Source organism: Xenopus laevis, chromosome 3L (assembly GCF_017654675.1).
Source record: "Xenopus laevis strain J_2021 chromosome 3L, Xenopus_laevis_v10.1, whole genome shotgun sequence".
Taxonomy (NCBI): Eukaryota; Metazoa; Chordata; class Amphibia; order Anura; family Pipidae; genus Xenopus; species Xenopus laevis.
This window is the reverse complement of record NC_054375.1, coordinates 6,482,486-6,503,445: the sequence shown is the minus strand read 5'-3', so window position 1 is coordinate 6,503,445 and position 20,960 is coordinate 6,482,486. Positions and strand designations below refer to the sequence as shown.

At 43.3% G+C, this 20,960-nt stretch overlaps 2 protein-coding genes across 3 annotated transcripts in view; one reads left to right on the top strand and one right to left on the bottom strand.

The window, feature by feature from the left end:
- timp3.L (TIMP metallopeptidase inhibitor 3 L homeolog) overlaps window positions 1–15,618 on the top strand; it is a 34,230-nt gene extending 18,612 nt beyond the window's left edge. Inside the window, exons 2-5 of the mRNA XM_041585907.1 lie at window positions 5,847–5,929; window positions 12,954–13,065; window positions 13,413–13,534; window positions 14,895–15,618. Of these exons, the coding sequence (XP_041441841.1) occupies window positions 5,847–5,929; window positions 12,954–13,065; window positions 13,413–13,534; window positions 14,895–15,092 (515 nt within the window). The 3' untranslated portion in view covers window positions 15,093–15,618. The remainder of the gene's footprint in view (window positions 1–5,846; window positions 5,930–12,953; window positions 13,066–13,412; window positions 13,535–14,894) is intronic.
- Window positions 1–20,960, bottom strand: part of syn3.L (synapsin III L homeolog) — a 174,404-nt gene that overhangs the window by 77,319 nt on the left and 76,125 nt on the right.

Below are 20,960 nucleotides of genomic sequence, written 5' to 3'. Positions count from 1 at the left end.
CAGTAGGGCTAGATGGTGATACTTAGGCAAGATGGAGACAGTGAGGAAAGTAGGGGAAGATACAAGATGAGGGACAGTAGGGAATATGTTGATAGTAGGGGAAGATACAAGATGAGGGACAGTAGGGAATATGTTGATAGTAGGGGAAGATACAAGATGAGGGACAGTAGGGAACATGTTGATAGTAGGGGAAGATACAAGATGAGGGACAGTAGGGAATATGTTGACAGTAGGGGAAGATACAAGATGAGGGACAGTAGGGAATATGTTGATAGTAGGGGAAGATACAAGATGAGGGACAGTAGGGAACATGTTGATAGTAGGGGAAGATACAAGATGAGGGACAGTAGGGAATATGTTGACAGTAGGGGAAGATACAAGATGAGGGACAGTAGGGAATATGTTGACAGTAGGGGAAGATGCAATATGAGGGACAGTAGGGGCACATTCAATACTAGTGACAGTAAAGGAACATAAAAGATGGTTTTTGTAGGACAGGATGTAGACCATAGGGGAGAAAAGATGGGAGGCAATGAGGGTATATGTAGACAGTAACAGAGAAAACAAGATGGTGACAGTAGAAGCATATATATGACTGGTGACAGTAGAGGAACAAATATAATATTGTTTTAATAGGGCAGGATATCGACAGTAGGGGAAGATAAAAGATGGAAGACAGTAGAGCAAGATGGTGACTGTAGGGGAAGATACAAGATGAGAGACAGTAGAAGCATATTCCAGACTGATGACAGTAGATGAACATAAAAGATGGTTTCAGTAGGACAGGATGTAGACAGTAAAGGAACATAAAAGATGGTTTTTGTAGGACAGGATGTAGACCATAGGGGAGAAAAGATGGGAGGCAATGAGGGTATATGTAGACAGTAGGGGAGATACTAGATACTAGAACAACTAAAGACATCTCCGTACCATGTATGACATGTTGCTTTTAGCCAGTTGTAAAGGTGAAGTTCATCATTCAATGAGGTGGAGTTAAAGAGGCTTTCCTGCCCTTTACCATGGTCTTAACCTCAGCTACTGTGTTCGATTGCTCCGTCCCTGCTAGTAAAGGTGTACGGGCTGGGATTGAGTGGTGCGACCTGTCAGGGGAAGCCGCCAGAATATCAGTTTCCAGGAAAAACTTTGCTGGGGCTATTGTGGGAAATTGCTGCTTCCGAAAGACCCCCGTTTAAAAACTTTTGGGTATTTGACACCTATCTGATTATCCTGTTGGCCTGCCTGCTGAAGGGAGCTATGCTTTGAACTCCCAGCCCCCTGGCTCCGGTTTATGACAGTAGCCACAGCATTCGGCTTCCAGAGACCCAGGAATAGCCAAGCCCTTACATCACTTTAGTGCCTCTTGTTTGTTTGCTTTGACGTGTCCCATGGCATCCTGGGAAATAGAGTTTCAAAAATGCACGACCTATGACTTTAACTATCCTGTAGCGTTAAAGGGAAAATGCACCGTGTCGATAGGAAGGGCTGTTTCTCCTTATATAGACTAGTATTGCTTAGTGTATTTATATACATCTCTGGCATATATTCAATATATAAATACAAATAATTCATTTGTATCTATAGTAAACTTACAAAGAGGAAAGGTTCAGTATATACAACAACCTCTATGTACTACCTTCCCAGTCTTCCCGTGTCCTGGAAAAACTCTTATTTACGCCAGTTCCTTCTGACTCATGATCTTTCCTCTCCTCTCTTCTGGGACATGGGGCCATTCTGCAGCTTAGGTTTCTTTTCTGTCATTCCATGGATACCGTAGGGATCTAACTTTCCTTGAGTGAGGTGGGGAGTCTGTGGTGGCTGTGTGCTAACTGGGTGATTAGGAGAGGCCACACTATACTAAGCTCATTAGGGGGCACAAGAAGTAGTTCCAAAGTTCCTTGGGTTAAAAATAAAGATGTGCACACCCTTGTCTACGCTTTTAGTAAAAAAACACAAGGTCGAGACGTGAGTTCTTTTCTAGCGATTAGAAGGTTCTAATAGGCTGTAGGTTGGTCTAGCCATTAGAAGGTTGTAAGTTTCTCACTGACTACAGGTTGGTCTAGCCATTAAAATGTGCTAAGATTCATACAGGTTGTAGGTTGGTCTAGCCATTAGAATGTGCTAAGATTCTCACAGGTTGTAGGTTGGTCTAGCCATTAGAAGGTTGTAAGGTTCTCACTGGCTATAGGTTGGTCTAACCATTAGAAGGTTCTAAGATTCTCACAGGTTGTAGGTTGGTCTAGTTATTGGAAGGCTCTGAGGTTCTCACTGGCTACAGGTTGGGCTAATTATAAGAAGGTTATACGTTTCCCTTAGGCTGCAGGTTGGTCTATCCACTAGAAGGTTCTAAGGTTTTCACTGCTACAGGTTGATCTGGCCATTAGAAGGTTGTAAGGTTCTTATAGGCTGTATGTTAGTCCAGCCATAAGAAGGTTCTTTCTGGCTACAGGTTGGCCCACCAATGAGAAGGTTCTAAGGTTTCCACTAGCTACAGGTTGGTCTAGCCATTAGGAGGCTCTGTGGTTCTCACTGGCTGCAGGTTGGTCCAGCCATAAGAAGGTTCTAAGTTCTCATTGCCTACAGGTTGGCCCAGCAATAAGACTCCATGAGCAGACTTTTATGGAATACAGGTTACTCAAAGTTTTAACTGGCTAGACTACAACAGCCTATAGTCAATGAAAAGTTGTTTCTACACTCTCATCGACACACACACACAACATAAAGACCATTTAAAAGTTCACCTGAGGACCTTTTTTTTAAATTAAGATCTGTAAGTATACAGCAGCTGGCCCAGGGATATAGCTAAGCAAAGAATCCTGTCTCTGTAAGCAATTAATGTAAATGTCTCAGGAACTGAAACAGATGTAAGGCGTTTCCCTTACAGGACCCTCACTATGCTAAAATCATGCATTTCAGCACACTAATTTTTTAAATATATATATAGGTGACTATAGGTGACTGCAGATCTCAGCTGTACTGTATCTCTGATGCAGGGAAGTCCACAATTCCCTGTCACATTACTTTGACTATGACAAAATGGTCTTTATTGGCCAAGCTCTTTTCTGACAATAAAAACTCAAAGAGTTGGCTGTATTTTTCCAACTGGTGTTGAGGCTTTACTGACCTAGTTATGATTCGAGTTATTGAGTGGCTATGTTTGCCGCCAAAGCAGCCAATCTTCCTAGTGATAATCTGGGGGGCGGTCACCCAAATGTCCAGTCATTGCTTCTCTTAAGGGCATGTATTGGTTGAATGTTACATGCTGGAATTACAGTTGTGGTAACTACACACAACACAATCTCACCCTAAGTGGCCCATTAGCTCATAACAAGGTCGCAAACCTATAGAAACATTGGGGTAACATTCACCCTGCTATAGTTCCAGGGGTACCCAGGGTACAAATAAGCACTCACCCCAAATCTCCCCCTAATTGACCTTCAGACTGGGCCCCTTAGCTCATAACAAGGTTACAGTTATATAGAAACATTGGGGTGTCACCCTGCTATAGTTCCAGGGGTACCGATGGTACAAATAATTACTCACCACATATCTCCCCCTAACTGACCTTCAGACTAGGCCCCCTTAGCTCATAACAAGGTTACAGATGTATAGAAACATTGGGGTAACAGTCACCCTGCTATAGTTCCAGGGGTACCCAGGGTACAAATAATTACTCACCCCAAATCTCCCCCTAACTGACCTTCAGACTGGGCCCCCTTAGCTCATAACAAGGTTACAGATATATAGAAACATTGGGGTAACAGTCACCCTGCTATAGTTCCAGGGGTACCCAGGGCACAAATAAACACTCACCCCAAATCTCCCCCTAACTGACCTTCAGACTGGGCCCCCTTAGCTCATAACAAGGTTACAGATATATAGAAACATTGGGGTAACAGTCACCCTGCTATAGTTCCAGGGGTACCCAGGGCATAAACAAGCACTAACCCCAAATCTCCCCCTAACTGACCTTCAGACTGGGCCCCCTTAGCTCATAACAAGGTTACAGATATATAGAAACATTGGGGTAACAGTCACCCTGCTATAGTTCCAGGGGTACCCAGGGTACAAATAATCACTCACCCCAAATCTCCCCCTAAATGACCTTCAGACTGGGCCCCTTTAGCTCATAACAAGGTTACAGATATATAGAAACATTGGGGTAACCGTCACCCTGCTATAGTTCCAGGGGTACCCAGCCAATTTGCATTCATTCTAAATGCCATCTTTTTTTTTTTTTTTGGAATTCAACTAGGTGCCCTCCCCCAATTGCTTTAAACACCCGTAGGGTCACAGAACCTTTGCCCTAACAGATAAGCCCTACATTACTAGGTAACGGAGAAGGTATTTTTAGAGACTCCGATAACTTGGCTTGTTTGAAATGTTTCCAGAAATAAAATAATTTTTTTATCAGTTCAGTAAATCTCAGCCTGTTTGGAGCCAGAGGGAGAGACAGAGAGAAAGCAGCCGGAGGCCCTCGCAGGTTGTGGTCAAAAACGAAGGAAAGATTTTGCGAGGAAATTTCTATGATTTAAAAAGGGTCTTCTTTGTTTGCCCTGCCCTGATTGATTGATATATATATATATATATATATATATATATATATATATATATATATATATATATATATATATAATTTATTTGCTTGGTTTGTGTGAGTGTTGAAAAAACAAGGGGTAAATGGTGAGCTTTGTATGCTCCTCAGAGATGCATTCCTACTCCCAGAGGCCTTGGCACCAGTTCTAGATAAAACTGCCAGCTTCCTCTACTCCTGCCCTACAGCTCTGCCAGGCGGCACTAACCACAATATCTATCTGTCATGCAAAGAGATCCCAACCGTCAGCCAGCAGATTCCTAAGGACCATGGGAGTTGTGTTCAGAGATGGGCAACCTGATTTTGCTATGGAGGCTATCAACTTTTAGTTATGCCGCTGATATCAATTATCAGCCAATCAGGGGTTTGAATCATAATGTAGCTCTCGTTTGCTGATTACATTATAAAGTCTGCGGAAAATATTTTGAGTTCCGTTCCCAGGACGAATCCCAAACTGGCAGAGGTTATACAAAGAGCCATTTATTAGCGGCGAAGCCAGAGCGTTTGCTTCTTGGCTCCCGGAAGGGCTCTACGGAGGATGAAGCTCAGCGACTTTTCTCATAAACATCCTGTATTCCCAAGCAACTTTCCAATACTCATTACTTACAGATATTCAATAGTTTGTTTATAGTCTCTGCACTGCTGGTTTCGACTCCTGAAACAAAAGCCAGCTGATTACTGGATCTGGAGGCGAGTTGATGTCAGCTACAATGTTTCAAGAGTCAGAACTTGCCCTTTAAAATTTTATTATGGTGGCATGGCTGCCAGGGCTTGGTTTATGACAAACACTTTCCACTCTCGGTCTGAGTTATGTCATCCTCCAAGCACCTTGTCTGAATTCCTGTCTAAAAATGACTTTTTCCAAATAAATCATTGTGCCGAGGAACTAAAAGTCTCCGCTAAGTGCATTCCCACATCTCCCCAGGTCGGGTCTCTTTTGTGGGGTGATTACTCATGAGCTGCGGTTTTAGCGGAGAACCTCCGCTGCTAAATACGTCTTGAAAGCGGGTTATATTAATCATGTGACCAAAAATAAACGAGTTGATATTAAAACTGACAATTGGTGTAAATGTTAACGATGTGCTCTTTGGAGCAGAAGTCCTGTGGTTTTTATTGCTGCTTTCGGCCATCGTTGATCTGCTTTATGTAGCATTTATTGTTGCCAGGGAATTATGGATATTGTAGTTTAACAAGATCCCTAAAACAGATTTTGGAATAGGTACATAAGTGTGTATTTGTTTTTTTTTTTCCCCAGTGATCCGGGCCAAGGTGGTGGGTAAAAAGTTGATGAAGGACGGGCCATTCGGAACCATGCGTTACACAGTTAAGCAGATGAAGGTGAGTAGCCTGTAGATATGTGTTTGTAGGTGCCGTTCCGTTACAAAAGCTGCTCTTGTAAACTACAATACCCAGCATGCTCAGACAGCCACTAATAATAATAATAGACTTGTTATGGGTAACAAAAACGTATTCCTTATCCCCCCCAACCTTATTCCAAGGCTAGAATTAGAAGTAGAGAGCAGAGGTACCTCCCTCAACCTTATTCCAAGGCTAGAAACAGGGCTAGGGAACAGAGATTCCCCTCTCAACCTTATTCCAAGGCTAGAAACAGGGGTAGGGAGCAGAGGTTCCCCCCTCAACCTTATTCCAAGGCCAGAAATAGGTGTAGGGAGCAGAGGTTCCCCCCTCAACCACATTCCAAGGCTAGAAACAGGGGTAGGGAGCAGAGATCCCCCCCTCCCAACCTTATTCCAAGGCCAGAAATAGGGGTAGGGAGCTGAGGTTCCCCCCAACCTTATTCCAAGGCTAGAAATAGAGGTAGAGAGCAGAGTTTCCCCCCTCAACCTTATTCCAAGGCTAGAAATAGAGGTAGAGAGCAGAGTTTCCCCCCTCAACCTTATTCCAAGGCTAGAAATAGAGGTAGAGAGCAGAGTTTTCCCCCTCAACCTTATTCCAAGGCTAGAAATAGAGGTAGAGAGCAGAGTTTCCCCCCTCAACCTTATTCCAAGGCTAGAAATAGAGGTAGAGAGCAGAGTTTCCCCCCCCTCAACCTTATTCCAAGGCTATAAATAGAGGTAGAGAGCAGAGTTTCCCCCCTCAACCTTATTCCAAGGCCAGAAATAGGGGTAGGGAGCTGAGGTTCCCCCCTCAACCTTATTCCAAGGCCAGAAATAGGGGTAGGGAGCTGAGGTTCCCCCCTCAACCTTATTCCAAGGCCAGAAATAGGGGTAGGGAGCTGAGGTTCCCCCCCCTCAACCTTATTCCAAGGCCAGAAACAGGGGCAGGGAGCAGAGGTACCCCCCCGACCTTATTCCAAGGCTAGAAACAGGTGTAGGGAGCAGAGGTTCCCCCCTCAACCACATTCCAAGGCTAGAAACAGGGGTAGGGAGCAGAGATCCCCCCCTCCCAACCTTATTCCAAGGCCAGAAATAGGGGTAGGGAGCTGAGGTTCCCCCCAACCTTATTCCAAGGCTAGAAATAGAGGTAGAGAGCAGAGTTTCCCCCCTCAACCTTATTCCAAGGCTAGAAATAGAGGTAGAGAGCAGAGTTTCCCCCCTCAACCTTATTCCAAGGCTAGAAATAGAGGTAGAGAGCAGAGTTTTCCCCCTCAACCTTATTCCAAGGCTAGAAATAGAGGTAGAGAGCAGAGTTTTCCCCCTCAACCTTATTCCAAGGCTAGAAATAGAGGTAGAGAGCAGAGTTTCCCCCCTCAACCTTATTCCAAGGCTAGAAATAGAGGTAGAGAGCAGAGTTTCCCCCCCCCTCAACCTTATTCCAAGGCTATAAATAGAGGTAGAGAGCAGAGTTTCCCCCCTCAACCTTATTCCAAGGCCAGAAATAGGGGTAGGGAGCTGAGGTTCCCCCCTCAACCTTATTCCAAGGCCAGAAATAGGGGTAGGGAGCTGAGGTTCCCCCCTCAACCTTATTCCAAGGCCAGAAATAGGGGTAGGGAGCTGAGGTTCCCCCCCTCAACCTTATTCCAAGGCCAGAAACAGGGGCAGGGAGCAGAGGTACCCCCCCGACCTTATTCCAAGGCTAGAAACAGGGGTAGGGAGCAGAGGTACCTGCCAAAGGCACAACCATTTTGAAACGGGGGACACAGTTTGCAGGTTGACAAACCCCCCACGTTGTATATTTTTAAGCTTTTCTGTGTTACCCAGGCTACTATTTTCTCTGTTCTTTCTCATATTTCTCATTCTATCACCCCCACCCCCACCCAATACAAAATGTACCAGCTTGGACGGCTATACTTGTAAACATATGAACTCACCAACCTCGCCCCCTTTAATTCTCCCTCCAGGGCTTGTGGTGTAGTGGTTAGGGCTACTCCCAGCTTCCAGATTTTGGATTTTTATTATTCCAGCTTGTGACATTTTCTCCTTTTTATCCCTTGATCGTAAATTTAATTTTACAAACTGCAATAACAGCGTCCCCTCCTCCTTCCCCCCCCCCCAGAGACTGCTCCTCTGAGCAGCAAAATATGTCCTGCCAACATCACCCCCCCCCCCCCCCCCGGACAGCAAATAATTGTAGAGTTCTCTGGAATCCACAAATACTTCAAAAAATCTTCAGTTTGACCATTTGGTGGCCGCACTTTTTTTCTTTGTAATCACAGAACATGCATTATAGGAATTGGAGTTTTTTTTTTTTTTCAATGACTATATCCGTTGTTGTTTTTTTATTGTTATTATAGAAGGGGTGCTGACTTCTGAATTGTTTACTTATAGTTCATTTAAAATTGAGCTTCCCATTTAGCAATTACTGTCTGGTTAAAATGAATCCATTGTTATATTGTCTGCAAAGGGTTTCTCCTAGACTTTCAGGTTCTCACACTGTCTGTGGTTGTTACATGAAACCACTGACATAAAATCAGTCACTTGTTACAAAGCACATCTGTTACAAACATCAGATCAACACACTATACTAAGGTTACAGATATATAGAAGAAATGGGGTAACAGTCACCCTGCTATAGTTCCAGGGGTACCCAGGGTACAAATAAGCACTCACCCCAAATCTCCCCCTAACTGACCTTCAGACTGAGCCCCCTTAGCTCATAACAAGGTTACAGATATATAGAAACATTGGGGTAACAGTCACCCTGCTATAGTTCCAGGGGTACCCAGGGTACAAATAAACACTCACCCCAAATCTCCCCCTAACTGACCTTCAGACTGGGCCCCCTTAGCTCATAATAAGGTTACAGATATATAGAAACATTGGGGTAACAGTCACCCTGCTATAGTTCCAGGGGTACCCAGGGTACAAATAAGCACTCACCCCAAATCTCCCCCTAACTGACCTTCAGACTGCACCACCTTAGCTCATAACTAGGTTACAGATATATAGAAACATTGGGGTGTCACCCTGCTATAGTTACAGGGGTACTCAGGGCACAAATAATCACTCACCCCAAATCTCCCCCTAACTGGCCTTCAGACTGGGCCCCCTTAGCTCATAATAAGGTTACAGATATATAGAAACATTGGGGTAACAGTCACCCTGCTATAGTTCCAGGGGTACCCAGGGTACAAATAAGCACTCACCCCAAATCTCCCCCTAACTGACCTTCAGACTGCACCACCTTAGCTCATAACAAGGTTACAGATATATAGAAACATTGGGGTGTCACCCTGCTATAGTTCCAGGGGTACCCAGGGCACAAATAAGCACTCGCCCCAAATCTCCCCCTAACTGACCTTCAGACTGGGCCCCCTTAGCTCATAACAAGGTTACAGATATATAGAAACATTGGGGTAACAGTCACCCTGCTATAGTTCCAGGGGTACCCAGGGCACAAATAAGCACTCACCCCAAATCTCCCCCTAACTGGCCTTCAGACTGGGCCCCCTTAGCTCATAATAAGGTTACAGATATATAGAAACATTGGGGTGTCACCCTGCTATAGTTACAGGGGTACTCAGGGCACAAATAATCACTCACCCCAAATCTCCCCCTAACTGGCCTTCAGACTGGGCCCCCTTAGCTCATAATAAGGTTACAGATATATAGAAACATTGGGGTAACAGTCACCCTGCTATAGTTCCAGGGGTACCCAGGGTACAAATAAACACTCACCCCAAATCTTCCCCCTAACTGGCCTTCAGACTGGGCCCCCTTAGCTCATAACAAGGTTACAGATATATAGAAACATTGGGGTAACAGTCACCCTGCTATAATTCCAAAATCTTTTTTTTCTCCCCAAATCTTTCAGACTGGGCCCCCTTAGCTTATAACAAGCTTACAGGTGTATAGAAACATTGGGTAACAGTTACCCTGCTATAGTTCCAGGGGAACCCAGGGCACAAATAAACACTCTCCCCAAATCTTTCAGACTGGGCCCCCTTAGCTTATAACAAGCTTACAGGTGTATAGAAACATTGGGGTAACGGTTACCATGCTATAGGGTTCTGCTTTAAAGGCAGGTTGGATATTTTCCCTATATTACAGCATGTGGAAAGAGCTGTAAGCAGTGGAGTATTAATGTACAGGGTTAAAGTTTTGGCCGTCTCCCCCCGAGTCACAAGGTTTGCTCATTCCTTCACCAAGAAATTAAAAGTAATGCTCTGGCACAAATTCCGCAAACCTGCAACTTATTAAGGGAATAAAACTACAGGGAAAAACAAGCTGGCCACATGTCTTGCGAATAACAATGGCGTTATTTAAGCGCAGATCGGAGAGAGAGGCAGGCGTGTGTGGCTTCCGCTGCTGGGACTGAGATTCGAGTCCATATGGGATTAGCAAACGGGGGATAATAATGGATTCAATTAATTTGTGGGCTGGTAATGTCTCAGGGCAGAGGTTTCCCAGGGAAAATGATATATATTATATAGAAGACTAGCAGCCGCAATGTTGAGTATATAGGATTCTAACTATAGATCCTTTGTTTAGAGAAGGGTGGAACCAGAGATACTGGGTAGGTTTAAGTGAATACACAAGAGACATGGCATGGGGAAAATATGGCAATTGCGTGTGCTGGTACATCAGAAAAATTCCTTTATTCATGGGGCTGTTTTTATTTGCATCCAGCACCCTCCATTTAGCATCACAAGCTTCTTCATTCCTGGCTTAGTTGCTCGGTAATGCAACGGTTAAACCCCGTCCCTCTGTCGTGCTTGCTGTACAAATGAAAATATCATTCCGGCCGATATGACTATTTGCTCTCGGTCTCTGTGCAATTCATGTTTCTTATCCCGTATACACACTGGGGAAAGTAAATAGTAATATCTGCAAGAGAAATATTAGCATTGGAGGAAAAACAAAACAAGTCAAGCCGACCCTGCGACTGTTGGAGGCCCAGGAGTATCGAAGGCCCAATGAGGCGCTGATAAGAAGCAAAATATATATATTTGTTTAATATTTATAAAGCTTAGTGTGGCATCTGGAGGACCTTCTAATTCAACAGATACTTTCCCCTTGGTTCTTATTGGGTGTCTGACAGCGGCTTGTTTCCCAGATTCGGGGCTATGGTTTATTTCCCTTATCAAATACAGATGCGGCTGGACACCGAGATATACGAAAATGTTTCATTACCGGCCAACCGTGACTTCAGTCTAAAAGCCTCTGCTGTGAGATTCAGTGAATTTGGGAGATGTCAGGTTTTTCCCTATACTCCAAACTTGAGCACCATTGGCACCTACAGCTATGACGGATAAAGGGATACTGTCACGGGAAAAAATGTTTTTTTTTAAAAACACATCAATTAATTGGGCTGCTCCAGCAGAATTCTGCACCGAAATCTTTTTCTCAAAAGAGCAAACTGATTTTTTTAATATTTAATTTTGAAATCTGACATGGGGCTAGACATATTGTCATTTTCCCAGGTGCCCTCAGTCATGTGACTTGTGCTCTGATAAACTTCAGTTTCCTTTTACTGCTGTACTGCAAATTTGAGTGATATCACCCTCCTCCTTCCCCCCCCCCCCAAGCAGGCCATCAGCAGAACTACTGGATGGTAACCAGATAACAGCTCCCTGGTAGATATAAGAACAGCACTCAATAGTAAAATCCAGGTCCCATTGAAACTCATTCTGTAACATTTAGGGCAGAGACACACATGGGGATTCGAGTTGAACTAGTCTTCGGAAAAATAAGTGCTCCGAGTGCCATTCCGAATTAGATTCTAGCCGGCGGGAAGGTAGTTTGGGAAGATTAGTCGCCCGAAGAAGAGGCGATTTGTCGCCGGGTGACTAATCTCACCAAATCTCCATGGGGCAAATTCACTAAGATTCGTAGTTGCGCCAGGCGTAACTTCGCCACACTTCGCCAGGCGTAGTTTCGCCAGCGCTTCGCAAATTCACTAAAATCCGAAGTTGCGCTCAGGGGTAGCGTAAGGTTGCGAAGTTGCGCTAGCGTTGATTCGCTAAGTGAAGCGAAGTTACGATAGCGAAGGCTAATTTGCATACGGCGCCAAATTCAAATTTCAATGGAGGAATACGTATCAGCACTACAAATGCCTAGAAAACCTTCAAAACATCAAATAAAAATTTTATTTTTCCCTACACATGTGCCCACTGTCTAGGTAAGTTGCCATGAGTCAGGAAATGTAGGGGGGAAGGAGGGGAGCCCCAAAAAATTTTTCGATCTTTTTCAGCCTATCACCCATAATGTAGAAAACACGCCAGCGTTTTTTGGGACTTAGAAAAAATTTTGACTTTTTTTGAAGCAATCCCTATCTACTCTATTGCGCTTCGCCAGGTCTGAGGTGGCGAAGGAAGTCTAGCGTAAAAGGTAGCGTTCAGTACACTGCGCGCGTTAGTGAATTTGCGTAGTTACGTCCGTAGCGAAACTTCGCCAGGCGTAAGGGTGCGAAGTAACACTAGCGAAACTACGCCAGCTTTCGTTAGTGAATTTGCGCAGTAACGAAAATGACAAACGCTAGCGAAGTAACGCTAGCGTTCGACGCTTAGTGAATTCGCCCCCATGTGTGTCTCTGCTTTCTGGCAGGCTGTTGTTTCTCCTATTAAGGGCAGTTCCATAGTTCAGCACTGGCTCTTTCTGAAAGCACATGACCAGGCAAAATGATCTGAGATGGCGCCTACACACCAATATTACAACTAAAAAAAAAAACTTGTAGGGTTAGGAATACAATTTTATATGGTAGAGTGAATTATTTACAGTGTAATGTAGGAATATAAATGACACCATAAAAATCACGACGGAATCTGTTTAAGCTCACACTGCTCATGGGGTGTTAGGATGAGTTATTCTGTATTAGCTTGTATTGAACATCACCGCCTAGTGGATATATATATATATATATATATATATATAGAAGGCACTGATTATTTGTAAATACAAAACTAAGAGTGCGAGTGTTGATTGTCTCCAAAAGTTGCTTTATCCTTCCTCTCTTTCTCCAGATGTACCGGGGCTTCAACAAAATGCCGCAAGTCCAGTACATCTACACCGAGGCCTCGGAGAGCCTGTGTGGCGTGAAACTGGAAGTCAACAAGTATCAGTATCTGATAACTGGTGAGTTCTGCCATGTGTTCTCCCTAAAACAATTGGTTTAATGTCCAGACTCTGTATGTACTGTAGAATTTTTCCAATTCTGCTCAACAAAGGTCTACGGTGGGAAACAACAGGGCAAGAAACGGCATAGACCCCAAACGAATTCTCATTAACGAGAGATTTTTTTTCGTTTACATAATACGGCAACTGCAGTTATTTCTCAGATCAACACATGAAAATGATTCTCTCTTTTATTTTAATCTCCCATGCATCTTAATTGTGACAACACCCACAGTCCAAGACAGGTTACCTGGTGCCGTAAAAAGTTTTATTGGTTGTTTGCAGACATGTTTTATTTCTGTTCTCAGGACGTGTATATGAAGGGAAGGTGTACACCGGGCTGTGTAATTTAATCGAGAGGTGGGAGAAACTGACCTTCGCCCAAAGAAAGGGACTGAATCACCGCTATCCTCTTGGTTGCACCTGTAAGGTGAGTCTGGGATTATCTGGGTGTATCCAGCCTACTACAGAAGGATGTGTGCTGCATAGTATCAGACAAAAGGATCTATTTATTGCTCTACGACTGTGTATGCTGCATGGTCTCGCCTTGTTCTGCAGTGTGTCTAGCTAAGCAGAGGAAGGAGGAAAGCTTCCATACATTATGTAGTAATACTTTACTCTCTGAAGTACAATCGGGTCACTTCTATCCCAACTAGTGGTTCAACTTGAGAGCACCAAAGAGGTGGGACCAAAGCATTTTCAGAATTGACTTCCTCCAATTGTTAGCACCATTCCTGGAATTTTGACATTGTATTATGTCCTTGAGATAACACAGATACAAATGACACACATATGCCGTCCATTAACTTAATTTAGCCAATACTATCTGCCTGAGATACCCAAGGAGAGCTGATACTCAGGTTTATCGCCTCTTGTTTTAAAAGGGAGCAGTGAAGGTAGGGAAATAAGTATGACTGCTAGTTTTGTCTCTGTGCCAATGTTTCAAGACAAAATATTGATGGTCTTGTCTGGGTCTCTCTGGTTTACTGAGCCTTGTCTCAAGTTTTGGACAATAAAGCTTCCAAAACTGGACTTCTTCTTCTCTTGGTCATGAGCTGGACTCCTTCCACTGATTGTCTTGAGCTTGGCTACTTCCGCTCTTTGTCTTAAGCTGAGCTCCTTCCTCTCTTGGTCTTGAGCTGGGCTGCTTCCGCTCTTGGCCTTGAGCTGGGCTGCTTCTGCTCTTGGCCTTGAGCTGGGCTCCTTCCTATCTTGGCCTTGAGCTGGACTCCTTCTGCTCTTGGCCTTGAGCTTGGCTCCTTCCAATCTTTGTCTTGAGCTTGGCTCCTTCTGCTCTTGACTTTGAGCTGGGCTCCTTCAGCTCTTGGCCTTGAGCTGGGCTCCTTCAGCTCTTGGCCTTGAGCTGGGCTCCTTCAGCTCTTTGTTTGAGCTGGGCTTCTTCCAGTGGCATTACTTTCGGGGAAGCAGAAGGTGTGACTGCACTTGGGCCTGCTCTCCCAGTAGGGTGTGCTGGAGTCACCACAGCGTACTACAGGGAGGCCCAAAGGCACGATCGTGCACATGGCATGTGTCCCAGCATAGGGGCAGACTGGGGGATGGAACCCGGGTGCAGGGTTCCACCTGTCCTGCACCTCTAGTTGATCTTTATGCTGTTGATCTTGAACTAGGACTTTCTACTCTTAAGCTGGGCTCCTGCTTTTGGAACTCATTCATGATGTTTTTGGATAGATATGCCACAGAATCTAAGATTTGCAGCAGTTTGAATGACGCCACAATGTACCTTGCGTCTCTGGGTTTTGAAAAACGACTGTTTTCTTCTTGTTTTACAGATCAAGCCTTGCTACTACCTTCCCTGTTTCATCACTTCCAAGAACGAGTGCCTCTGGACGGACATGCTCTCCAACTTCGGCTACCCTGGCTACCAGTCTAAGAACTACGCCTGCATCAAGCAGAAGGAAGGCTACTGCAGCTGGTACAGAGGATGGGCACCTCCAGACAAAACCACAATAAACACCACGGATCCCTGAGCCTGACCTCTGCCCGGGCCCAGAAGCTGCAATGGACAGTCGTTTCCTGATCAGATAATAAAGGCAAAGAAATTATGGCTAATTTCTTGCAAAACCTAGCACTTGGAACACTTATCGTTTGCCATCGTATTGAAAAGCATATTTTTTAATCACTTTTTTTTTTGTTTTTGTTTAAAATCACCCATTTCAGCCAGATGTGAGCAAGATTTTCTTGTCGGGTCGGGTTCAGTTCTGTATTTTTTTTCCTTTCTCTTTAGATATTGAAAAATGCTCAAATATTGGGCCTTGTCAAACTCTATATCAGCAGCCTTTTGTATATGTTGTTGAGATTCCCTAAAGGGTACAGGGGGAAGGAGAAGACACAAACAGAGCAGTGGGGAGGTTTATGTGGCTATTGGAGTCTCTGGCGGTGAATTTGTTCTACTCTGCTCATTTCCTTGCAGTTCCAGTCCTCAGCCACAAGAGGTGCTGTTTGCTGTTAGTTAAGGGACCTCCTTTAGCATATAAAAGAGTAAAAAGTGAATAATATGTTGTACATCATTTAAAAATACTTGTGTGAGCCCAAACCTTGACTCAATTAAATCCTTAAAAACCACTATATATAATACTGTACAAGTGGGCGCTCACAGCCGAGATCATAAGAAAGGGAAGCTAAAATATACAAATTATTGTTATATGATAATGTGAAAAAGCTTATTACTGATGTTGCACCATTTAACCCTCTGTATGAAGGGTTTTTGTTTTATTCAACTTGGCCAATCACATAATGGGCAACACAAGGTTATTATTTTTGCACTAATTTTTTTTAAACAAGACTGCCAATTCTATCACCCCCTGGCAGCAAGCCACTATGTTGCCCTGGGGGTGGTAAGTATTTTTTTTTTTACTTTTCTAATGCCTTGCAGGTCAGTGGCAAACCTATTAAAGGAGGCAATTTACCTCCAAGACCAGATGGGTTCTACCTAGAAAGGGGATGGAGTTTTAGATGTAAGTAGCTCCCTCTTGTGGCAAGAGATAGTAACTGAGAGAAATAAGCCCCGTCTGAGGTCTGGAGTAACAGTCATGGATAAGTCATCCATGGTAAGTATAAGGGACAAGGTGTAATTTTTGTAAATTTGCAATTTTGTAAATTTACCAAAACCCAGACAGGACTGGGAAAGGGTTTTAAAATTCAGTATGCAGTAGCACCTCCAGGCCACTAGAGGCGCTTATATTAATCTTTATAAAGGGACACTGTCATTGCATAATTTCCATATTTTATAGTCCCATTGTTTTCCCATACATCTATATATAATAGGGATCAGTGGCGTAACTAGATGTTGCTGGGCCCCACAGCAAATTAATTCTAGGGCCCCCAACATATCCAGTGTTTGTCCTGTTTTAACAATATATGTTGAAATTGCTCATCAATGAGAGCCTCATGGGGCCCCCTGTACCTCCTGGGCCCCCTGCAGCCGCAGGGTCTGCTTCCTCTGTAGTTACGCCCCTGATAGGGATACACCGAATCCACTATTTTGGATTCGGCCGAACCCCCGAATCCTGTGCGAAAGATTCGGCCAAACCGAATCCTAATTTGCATAGGAAAATTAGGGGTGGGGAAAAAAATGTACTTCCTTGTTTTGTGACAAAAGGTCACATGATTTCCTGTATGCAAATTAGGGATTTGGTTTGGCCTAGCAGAAGGATTCGGCCAGGCCAGGAAAAAGGCTGAATCCCGAACCGAATCCTGGATTCGGTGCATCCCTAATATAGAAGGGTTTAAAATCCCATGGATTGTTTGTTCAGCTTTACAGGGTTATTGTACCTTTTAAGATAACTTTTTATAGGTTGTAGAATGCCCTACTATCAGCAACCTTTCGATTGGTCTTCATTTTTTATAGTATGATAGTTATAAGTCTTTCAAGCTTGCTAATCTTCCAGTTTCTCATTCAAACCACTGCTTGGGTGCTAGTGTAAATAGGACCCAGTGGTGTAACTATGGAGGAGGCAGACCCCACACTTATAGGGGGGCTCGGGGAACGGAGTCGTGGACTGTGGGGTCTGTTTCCTCTATAGCTAATAAGAAAACCCCCTCCTCCCCAGCCGCTATTTTACAGGCAAGGAACAGGGACGCAAGTCGGGGCAGGATGTGGGTGGAGTCAGGGTGGGACATGGGCGGGGCAGGAAATGGGTGGGAGGATGGTGGATCGGAGTGTGCCAGGCTCCTTTGAAGGTTTTTTGAAGGGGGGCCCAGCGCACTCTAGTTAAGCCACTGATAGGACCCCAGCCACTAGACCAAAAACGAAATGATTCAAAAACACAAAGTAAAAATTGAAGTCCCATTGCAAATCACTGTCTACACCACCATAGTACAAATGAATTTAAAGGTGAAATACCCCTTTAACTAACCATAAATCCTATATTTATATTGTGCCGATGACCATATCCCTTTAAGGCTTGTTCTTGCCACCTTGTTAACCATTTACGGGCCAGAGCCTCCAGCAGAACGACTTTTTGCAAAGGGTTACAGCGAAGGTTTTTTTTTTCTCGTTTTAGCTGTAGACTGGATATATTTTAGATACATTTTATGTAGAACCTTAATATAAATCTTTTTTTTTTTTTTTTTTATACTGAGGTGTGTGTCCGTTCTGACCGAATGGGTGATGATGACAAACGTATATATTTTACTGAGAAATTGTGATATAACAAGTTTTCTGTTTTATATATATATATAAATATTTTTTTTTTCTTCTCTTATTTATCTTTGAAGAGGAAAAGGTTTAATATATCTTCACTTCATTCCTTGTAGGGAGTAGCTGTTTTTTTTTTTTTTAAATAATACCGAGTATGATATCTAGAGGTTTGATACATTATATCGCAGATCATATTTTCTATATATATATATATATATATATATATATGCTGTATTTTGCAGTCAAATCTGCTTTTTTTGACATTATGAAGCATCTGGAATTCAGCTGCATCACTGCCCATTTTGCAGTTTGGGGGATTAAGATGAGAAAGTGTCACATTATAAATGGGGCGCTGATATTGTTAAGGAAAGTTACTGAGGACTATTTAACTACGCTGTCCCTTTATTGATGTGTACGCCCTCCGGCACTGCAGTATGGGAAAATTGTTTATTGTAAAATGTTTATTTCATAAATTCTCAAATAGACATATATGAGCATACCGTTTGCCCAGAGCATTCCTTATCTGTATATTTGTATTTAGATGGGTAAGAGTGGGCATATCATTTCCCATATATAGTGTTCTGGGCACACAATAAGCACAATAAGCGATACCTTCATATTGTTCTGCACCTCCCACCCTTCGGTATTAAATACAAATATACAGAGAAGGAATGTTGTGGGCACACAATAAGCTATACCCTCATACTGTACTGTCTAAGGGAATCAATATGGCACCTCCCACCCTTCGGTATTAAATACAAATATACAGAGAAGGAATGTTCTGGGCACACAATAAGCTATACCCTCATACTGTACTGTCTAAGGGAATCAATATGGCACCTCCTCCTCCCATATGTATAAATACAAATATACAGAGCAGGAATGTTCTGGGCACACAATAAGCTATACCCTCATACTGTACTGTCTAAGGGAATCAATATGGCACCTCCTCCCATATGTATAAATACAAATATACAGAGAAGGAATGTTCTGGGCACACAATAAGCTATACCCTCATACAGTACTGTTTAAGGGAATCAATATGGCACCTCCCTCCTCCCATATGTATAAATACAAATATACAGAGAGGAATGTTCTGGGCACACAATAAGCTATACCCTCATACTGTACTGTCTAAGGGAATCAATATGGCACCTCCTCCTCCCATATGTATAAATACAAATATACAGAGAGGAATGTTCTGGGCACACAATAAGCTATACCCTCATACTGTACTGTCTAAGGGAATCAATATGGCACCTCCTCCCATATGTATAAATACAAATATACAGAGAAGGAATGTTCTGGGCATACAATAATGATATTGGAAAAGTCACTGCTTAGTAAACAGGACCCTTGACAAACCTGTGGGCAGAACCCACAGCCATTTATTTCATAAGGAGGATGGTGAAGCAGAATTCAGTTTCTTTGCCAGCAGCCTGGCACCAACATAAAATTATATATATGTATATATGTCTTTTAATGGCAAGTTGCAACCCTAATTATCGGATCTGCCATGTGCTAAAGGGGTTCACACATCCCATTGCTTTAACCCCATTGTCGCCTGAGCTCTGGCAAGAGTGCTGATGGGGTTCGGAATTTGCAGTTTGCTTGGGCATCTTCTTTTGTTTCAACCCTTGTGGTTAAACGGATGGATTCTGTCTATCGTTTTGTAGGCGGGCGGGAGGGGGGGGGAATTTTGGGGGTTGTGACACATTTTATGCCAATGTTTATTTATACTAAAAAAAATAAATAAAAATAAAGATGTATAAACTTGCGGAATAATGATGTTCCCTCTCCTTGCCTGTTTCTTTCCATGCCTTGCCTGGGCCACTTCAATGCTGAAATGTGGGAAAGACTGACATCCGTTGTTGCCGAGGATTTAACAAGACCACTTCTGTTTGATTTGCCTTACGTTAAAGGGGAAGTATCACCTACTTTTAGAAAAACACATTTCTGAGCCCTCCCTGCTAAAATATAAAAAGATGTGCCACTTCTGAGAAGTTTCTATAGTTCCAGAATATGGGGGTGCTGTTCTGTTGCTGTCAGTAAGCGACCATCGCCTGCAGATGGCGACTAATGGTACTGCAAGGGCCATAGTTATTAAACCACATTAAAATACTTACCCTTCACAGCGTGCTTTAACCCTTGTAGGAAGCCACATTTACGGAAGGTTTATGTTTAATTCAGCTTTGGAACACCCTTCATCCATTGAAAGACTTAAAGGAGAACTGAACCCTAAAAATTGATGTGGCTAAAAATGGTATATTTTATATAGTGAACTTATTGCACGAGGCTAAAGTTTGAGCTTGTCAATAGCAGCAATGATCCAGGACTTCAAACTTGTCACAGGGGGTCACCATCTTGGAAAGTGTCTGTGACACTCACATGCTCAGTGGGCTCTGATTGGCTGTTGAGAAGCTAAGCTTAGGGCTCGTCACTAATTATCCAGCAGAAAATGAGCTTCCCCTGTAATATAAGCTGATGCTACAGGTTTGCTGATTATTAAATTCTGATGCTAATTGCACTGGTTTCTGTGCTGCCATGTAGTAATTATCTGTATTAATTACTAATCAGCCTTATATTGTGACATTTCTATTCTATGTGTACTGTATATTGTGAGTGGGTCCCTAAGCTCAGTAAGTGACAGCAGCACAGAGCATGTGCAGTGAATCAGCAGAAAAGAAGATGGGGAGCTACTGGGGCATCTTTGGAGACACAGATCTTTACTGCTAAAGGGCTGTGGTTGCCTTGGGCTGGTACAGAAGCAAAAAACATCATGTACAACATTTCTACCTACTTCTTTAGTTAGGCTTTAGTTCTCCTTTAATCGATCAGGGAATGCAATCACAATAAAGCTCTGGTCAGGCTGAAAGTTATTAAACTCAGATGGTATGATTAATTGAAAGGCACTTTAAGTGCGTCCTGGGCACAATGTGACTTTTTTTCAAGTGGGCACAATAAATAAATCAGCACTTCACACTTTTTTTGGCCACTGTAATTTAGCATTTCCCAATACACCATATCTTGTATAAAAATCACCTTATCTCTGTGGCCCCTGGTATTTGGATACTTGTTCACCAATACTGCCGTCTGTACCCACGCCTGCAGCTGCTGATGTGCCCCCCAATATTTCGACTGTGCAGGAGATTTGGTTTTGATGCTACTGTTATGCAGGTCTTTAACAAACTGATTA